A 7,703-nucleotide genomic window follows, 5' to 3' on the forward strand; every position below is an offset into this window, starting at 1 on the left:
ACTAGTACACATCATTATTTTATTTGAAAAGCATTAAAATAACAGTGTTGCGAAAAGGTTAATCATTTTCAACATGACAAAGCCACCAGTTACGAATTTGGCACACTTTGAACACACATTTTTGAAACAGATTGTCAAGCAAGAGCACTTATTGACCGTCTTACAAAGCACTATATTGTACGTCATGAACATGCCACAAACTGCCCAAAACCACAGGTCATATTTTGGCTGGACAGATGCAATGCAATTTTTTGACATAGGTATAGTAGTAAGACCTGAACTGCAAACAAATCTTACAGAACATAAGCCATTGAGGGGAATAAGCCAAAAAAGGCTAAACAAAATATGCAACAAATACATAGCTAGCTCTTGAGGCAACAAACAAAGAACATAATTTTGGAGTTGATCAAGTAAGGACTTAAAATAAAAATAATGCAAATGTTATTTTAGCCACATTGCAATTTATGCACTGTATAAATACCCCTTTACTGCAATGATTCTTAAACTTTCCATTAAATTTCACCCGTGGCATAAGATACCACCATTTGGAATTGGAGTTATTTAGGAAGTAACAAAACTGTCAAAACATCAAGCTACAACTAACGTATACAAAAATAATACGTTTAATGACATATTTGAAAGCTTCTGTTAGTAATCAGAAAATCTACAAATATTTTTAACGGAAATGTGTGAGAAAACTGCAAATATTTTGATGTAATCTTTACAGTTTGGCAAATCTGTCAATTTTTTTGAAAAATTTGGCAGTAGGTGTATCAAACTGACAGTGTTTTAAGTACATTGTTCCCAACAGGTTAAGTGAAAAGGTTTTGTAAGACACAAAAAACACAATAATAAACGTTTTTAAAACAAACACAAACGTGGTATTTACAAAAAATATGGCAAACATAAATAGCAACATGCACTCAAAAAATTGGTCCACACAAGGTTGCTGTACATTGGGATACTGGAATAATGAGATTTTGTTCAGAATTCTCATCTGGCATGATCACAATGGTATGTGCAATATTAAATCCCACTAGCAACATTGTTAATTGATGCTTTTGGTGTTCTGTCAACAGTGCCAATAATCTCCTTGTTCTGTGAAAGATTTTTGTATGTAAAAATAAGGCAATTTACTACACAAAAACTCTCTGTAAGGAAAATAATGTATTTTCAAAAATTCTAATTTATTTACCAATAAGTTTGTTCGTTTCAAAAATAAACCTAAACAGGTTTGGCTTCATTGTCTAATGTTGATGCATCATGAACTTGCCAGTTGGTTCCCTGTCTCTGTTTTGATAAAACAATAAAGCATCAAATTTGTTGCGAAGCAAAATGACAATTGTTCAATTACCTCTGTAATTTCATTTCTTCCCATTGATTCAATTTGGTCAGTGTTGAATGACTCAATATGGAAATCTGCTCAAATTTAAAAAAGATGTTTACAATGTACAAGGCATTATTAACATATTTTTTTTGCGTGAAAATGTTTTAACAAAACTTATCACCATAAACATTTATTGTTACACAACATAAAAATAGTTACCTCCTCTGCTTGACTGTGGTGAGTCTGGTCGGCCTGGTGAAAATAAAATGCCGTTAAGTTTGTAACAAAAAAAAAATGTAAAAAATATAGAGGGACAATTAAACTTGCACTAAGACTTCAAAAGCTTATTGACAACAAACAACACAACAATCGATGAAATGACTCACCATTTCCATGCAACAGGGGTCGAGTCACCAATGATCTGTAAAGTAAAACACCTCAGATTTTAAATAATGTTTTTTTGTAACAAATCAAAATATTTCAATCAGATTCACACAATAACAGTTTTTTTTTTTCTTAACTGGTATAATTTGCTTTAAACAGAGTTCAAATCTGTATGAAAAAAGTCAAATATTAAATTGTGATAAATATCGTTTTATGGATTTCAAAGATATACCTATTATGTATCTCATCATAAGCACCAGTTGGCCGTTGACTGTAGTTGCTCGGAAAATGTGGTTCTTGAGGAAAAGTAGCAGTGGGATGAGTTGTGTATGATGTGGCTTGTCCACCTTCCATTATAGGAGGGCTGTAGCCAGGACGTACAAACCTAAAAAGAAAAAAAACATGTGGTTAAAAGTAGGGTCTCCGTAGCTATCGCAGTGAATGTTTAAGGTAAATCCTGAAGATAAAAAGTGTACATGCATATTTATGATATATTTCCGCTGGTTAAACCAAACAAGTTGTAACATTATTAACAGTTTTGCTATTTATTTCATGATGTACAGGGCATTTAAACAGACAGGAAACAGAAGTAAAGGAATTGTCTCAAGGGTCCTAACAAAGCCACAAAAGTGGTACAGCAGTGGCAAATCAGGAGATGTAAAGAAACATACATTTGTTGAAGTGGTGGCTGTTCAAGTAGGTCTCTAGGGCAGTCCTGATTCTCAACAGAATCTGTAAGAAGTTGTACTGCTGTACTGTTCACTGTATCCTCATTGTTACCGCATTTCAGAACAAAATTCAACTTACTAGTATCTGTAATTAAAAATTAAAAATTTAGTTGTGAAAATGTTTCATGTAAAAACACATCTGTTTTCGGGATGAACATCATTGATTTTCTGTAGTGATTTATTTGCATTCATACCAGTATTTTTAGTTGCATGGGTGATCTTCTTTCTTTCGTAGCAGCAACACACCAGAAATAAAATGATGATAATGAGCAGAACACCTCCAACTCCAGCAAATATGTATGGCAAATAGTCATTTCTTATTTCACCTGTACACAAAAAAATCATGTAGTATTTCAAACACAGAAAAATCACCTTGATTTGTATGCCATTACAAAAACATATGCCAACATCATATTTTAAACACCATAAAACACCATAAAACACCACATTGACACCCAAACATAAGATTGTTGTAAGCATAAAACTACATACATTCAGGGTGCTTGGAGTTTTCTTTGCATTGGTGACATTCTTCATCAAGTTTTCCATCCGACATAATTGGTCTGAAAAAGCCATCATTGCATAGGCCACACACTGCATTTTTTGTAGCAGTGCATTGGAGCATCACCTCTGAGTTCCAACAGGGCTGCAGAAAATTTACGCATTTAGAAATAAAGTAAACACCAACCAGTTTGAAACATTACATGTCAATAAACAGATATGCAAATTACAAGCTTTTTAAAAAATGGATGGAAATAATTGTGAGCATTAGGGTTTCTCCAATTCTCGACTTTTTCGTTTCTCAAGAAATGAAATTTTTATTTAAGCCGATTTTCAAACAAAACAAAAAATTCGATTGTACGCGTTTTCACTTCTAGTAGCGATCGCAAGTAGTGATTCACTAGCAAACCAGCAAAAACAGAATTTCTCTCGAGAAATTTGTATTTATTTCTCAAAAATCGAGACTTGATTTTTTTGAGATTTTTTGAGAAGGAACTTTAGTGAGAATAATGCAATCAGGCATTGCCTGCCCCCTAAGATAAAAATGAAAGAAACAAAACAATTATTTCCAAGTTTGATATTTTGTGCAGAAAGTCAAGATCCATAAAATATAACTTACAGCGCATCCTTTGCAATATTGGTAATCTCGGCCAGTTGAAAAAGTTCCTCTTTCACAGGGAACACACTGATATGAAGATTCCCTTGTACCCCACCCACAATGGTGCTAAAAAATACAAAAATGTTTAATATTATTCATAGATAATCAATTATGGGACTCTAAAAAAATCAATAATGGGACTGTTAAAAAAAGTGTACTATATTTACCGAGCTAGGCTGATACCCTGGTCCACATTGCTCACAAATCTGACAATTTCCCTGAGCATCTTTGTATTCATGTTCGCCTTCACAAGAATCTCCCAACCCAACCTGTACAGAAAAGGTGGTAAAATATAATATGTCCATATTTCATGCAGATAAAATACACACACACTTACCACAAATATATTGCACAAGCTTAACACAACAACAAAAAGCATCATTCTTGAGGACTTCATGATTATTTTCCTAGAGTTGTATAAAATTACAAAATAGTGCAAATTTCTGAAAATCAATCAGCAATTTGTTTAAAAAAATCAATAAGACATACTCGTACATTTACTCAGACACATTCACAACACATGCACAAGAACCTTAAATACACAAATACTTTGCATAAATGACATAAAATTTTAGGACCAAAGTCAATGACAAAAAGTTTGAAACATGACTTTAGGCTTACAACTGCATCGTAAATGTTTAGACTTTTGGGGAAAAACATGTTTAAACTGCCACCTTTCTCTACCCTGTGCTGATAAAGTTAAGACTGTTGAAAGGACACAAGAAGTAAAACCCTTAATAGCCAACGAGCACTGTTCGGCGCCTCTTGAAAAACACTTAGGCAACGGCGTGCCCATGCAAGTCCGCAAAATGCCGATATACTGACGCGAATAAATAAAATGATTCACTCAAATTAGGCAGGCAGCACGCACGTCTGATAGTTTATCTACCGCTTACTTTTAGTTAATCAATACTCAATGTCGGTTATAATTCATCTCAACTCTCAAGCAACAGACACCTTAGCGTCGAGCCCTTAATCATAAAACGGAGCCTCAATGTCCCATTCAACAGAAGGCGATGAGCAAAACAAATTGGCACATTTGCAGGAGGGCCAATAAATCGCTGCTATTCACTTTCCTTTTATTACAACCTCTCGAATGATCGCCTGGGTGTGATTATCTTGAGCACGTGCGCAAAATTTGGACACCCTCACAGTCAGCGTTCGTAAACACCACGATCTAAACCGCTTCTTCTAGCGCTCAAGACAAGTCCGGGCAAGTCTGGGCCTGCCCCAGCAAGCTAAACTCCATCTCGTTTGATTTACGCGGCGGGGACAGTTCACTCGTACTGAGAGTTCGGGTCTTCTATTCAACCCACGCAGGCATTAATCGGTGTGACAAAACTCGCTTGACTTCTTCCCAGGTGACGAGCGTATTTTGAAAGACGCTATCGAAGGAATCGTATAACTAGCTTTGGCGTTTAAATAGCCCCTTTATGACATGTGCAAACAGAAATCATCGAGGAGAGTGTACACTTTCTCAGAACATCCCGTATTTGCGAACAACGACGGTTTAAAGGTCTGTGAGATAAATTTACTCAAATAGCGGCGGAAGTTGATTAACTGTTCCACCATGTTTACTTATCGGTGGGCACAACGCAAAACAGCTTCCCTGCATGTACAAATGCCTTGAACTTTTCTGCAAAAGTTTTATAAGCATAAACATGCAGCATTGCACAAAAACACTTAATTTAACTGTAAGCGATAAACCTAGATGTAGGCTACATGACATTGATACAAAAAGTTTTCAGACTTAAACAAATCTGTCACCCTGATCAAATCGTACAAACAAAAAATTAGCGATAAGGAGTAAATTAGACAGTTGCTGACTGCGCGTTACTTCGACCGCGTGGCCTGAAGCGCCAAGTTGCGTTATTGCACCACACGTTGCAACATTTTCGTCAACGTCGCTACCACGTTTCTTTTTCTTTGAACCCCGCTTGTTTGGAGTCACGTGTTTTAAAACCTTGAGCTAACGGTAAATTTCTTTGAAGTTCTTGTCTATATCGTACAGCCTATGGCAAGTTATATGACATGCCGCTGCCCAGGCATTTATATTTCGTTTGATCATTAATCAGGCGAATATTGACTTTACCAACGTGTAACCGTGACGCTTTAGGCATTGTAAACTGTACATCAAAGTCTTGTGAGATAGTATACTAGTGTCTGATAAGAGCTAACCGTTAAACCACGAAGTTTAATAAACCATTCGACAATTTAATGCTGTAGGTTACGTTTGAGGCAAAATGTCGTAAAGTTATATTTCTACATTCTTAAATTTTTTTCGATCCTCACAACCTAACCACAACTATTCATTCTTATAGTCTCACTCTCAATCCAACGTTGCTCCTTGAGTTTGATTTAAGCCGACCCCCACTCGAAACCGTCATTTTGGCAACCTACAGCAGCCTTTGAGATTGATTTTTTTACACGCTTCAACGGAAATTAAAAACTATCTAAGCAAAAACTGATTTAATGAAACAACATTTATATTTTCTTGTCTAGTATGCAGACCTATTGGGTTACAAAATCTAAGACTGCAAAATTTCTCTGATTAAAAAAAAACTTGAGTTATAGGCCTACCTGTAGCATGTCGTTGCATTCTGCCAACTCTAAAAGTACCATTTTTTGTAAAATAGCCTTTCTATTGTACAAAGAAATAACCACAGTTTTGTTTGTCAACAAGCTACACAACAGTTGCCCAGAAAAAATCACCACTTGGAGAAACATTCTAGTTCAAAGCTGCTAAAAGCTAAAATTCCTGACAAAAATACCGTTTTAAAAAATTAATTTTGGGCAAAGATTTTGTGGTAAAACCTTTGGACATTTTCCGAAAATTCCTGACGTCTCACAAGTCACAGGTATAGTAGCCTAGAGGTTACATACCTCCATACATTATAGCCTAACATATCATTCATTTAGCGCTACACGTTTTTCAACTTTTTACGGTTCAAAGCGCCGTTAGTGGCTATAGTTTAAATAACATATATACACAAGTGGCGCTAGTGAAGTGCACCTTATGAAACCTGTTGATCGAAAGTTTTCAAAACTTGAGTTCACTTTTCAAAACTTGAGTTGAACCTAATGTCACAAGCAAGTTTTTCTGAGGTGGGTTTACTGTTTTAAACGGGCAATGCAACATGACAGAACAAAAAAAGTCTCATTATTGTATTAGACTTTTTAATCAACAATCTCCTTTGTGGGGAGAACGATTGGCCCCTGACTGATTTTGACAATTGATACTTGTATTATTTTTTTCGTATAGTCTTGGTGTCGCGCATGTCATGTTTTCTGAATAAATGTTTACTCGAGCCTCGTTTTTCAAAAATAATAATACACATTGTCCGCCACTTGAGGGCGCTAAACAAGTGGTTTTAGAAATTTAGCATAAAATGAAAGTTTGGGCAAATTTTAAGCGTTCTGGCCTACGATCTGGTCGATTTGCAAAATTTTAACCTGGCAACCTTGCGTTGGGGGCATTGGACACAATGCAATGCATTAGTTTGGTACAACTTTTGAAATTTATTTTACAAGGTTCGTTACTGGTCGGACCAGGGAAAATCTGATTTGCAAGAATTATGTTTAAATGTAGGACGCACACGGTGACTTTCATTTGACATCTGTTCGTCACTGTGAAAAAAAAAAAAAAAAAAAAAAAACGACCACGTCACCGTATAGAATAATTAAAACACGGATTAAAAAGCTGCGTGACACATTCAGGCATTCCCAAACAAAGGGATGACAATTAGAGTTTAATTCGCCGACACGCTATAGCGTCGTAACCCAACCTGTGAGCGCTTACAGGATAAGCGTAGCATTTAATGACATAACAAGTCGAAAACCTTCACACGATATCCAACCAACAGGAGGCAACAATAGGCGGTAAGTTTTGGAAGCTTGTTCCAGAAGGTTCCCCGCAACCAGCCACAAACAAACAGCCAAGACAGTGAAAGGGTGCTTGTCTTCTGCGTACCTCTTCAACTTACACGCGTTTGTTTGTTTGTTGCGCATGTACCAGCGGCTTGTAGAACGTTGGATCGGGTTGTTTCTTTCGATTGGTACCCTCCTAACATGGGTCGCCTAGCAACGCGTTATCAGCGGGAGAGTT

General features: G+C 36.2%; 1 protein-coding gene across 1 annotated transcript; it reads right to left on the reverse strand.

The window, feature by feature from the left end:
* Positions 1 to 5: 5 nt before the first annotated feature.
* Positions 6 to 4,076, reverse strand: LOC145217325 (uncharacterized). The gene is made up of 12 exons (XM_080084580.1): positions 3,936 to 4,076; positions 3,766 to 3,867; positions 3,560 to 3,664; positions 2,932 to 3,085; positions 2,634 to 2,765; positions 2,383 to 2,524; positions 1,944 to 2,096; positions 1,714 to 1,748; positions 1,547 to 1,579; positions 1,355 to 1,419; positions 1,196 to 1,290; positions 6 to 1,098 (listed from the first exon to the last, which is right to left on the reverse strand). Exons 1-11 carry the CDS (start codon positions 3,993 to 3,995, stop codon positions 1,225 to 1,227), a joined length of 1,047 nt encoding a protein of 348 aa, XP_079940706.1. The 5' UTR covers positions 3,996 to 4,076; the 3' UTR covers positions 6 to 1,098; positions 1,196 to 1,224.
* Between the last annotated feature and the right edge of the window lie 3,627 nt (positions 4,077 to 7,703).

The sequence above is a fragment of the Phallusia mammillata genome, chromosome 1 (genome assembly GCF_965637545.1).
Source record: "Phallusia mammillata chromosome 1, kaPhaMamm4.hap1.1, whole genome shotgun sequence".
NCBI lineage: Eukaryota > Metazoa > Chordata > Ascidiacea > Phlebobranchia > Ascidiidae > Phallusia > Phallusia mammillata.

What these genes read in the sequence shown, in the direction of transcription:
- LOC145217325 (XM_080084580.1), bottom strand. Translation starts at nt 3,995, where the DNA reads ATGAAGTCCTCAAGAATGATGCTTTTTGTTGTTGTGTTAAGCTTGTGC. An exon ending in GCTTGTGCAATATATTTGTG is followed by an intron (nt 3,868 to 3,935) that starts GTAAGTGTGTGT and finishes TTTTCTGTACAG; the next exon opens with GTTGGGTTGGGAGATTCTTG. An exon ending in GAAGAAATGAAATTACAGAG is followed by an intron (nt 1,291 to 1,354) that starts GTAATTGAACAA and finishes TTATCAAAACAG; the next exon opens with AGACAGGGAACCAACTGGCA.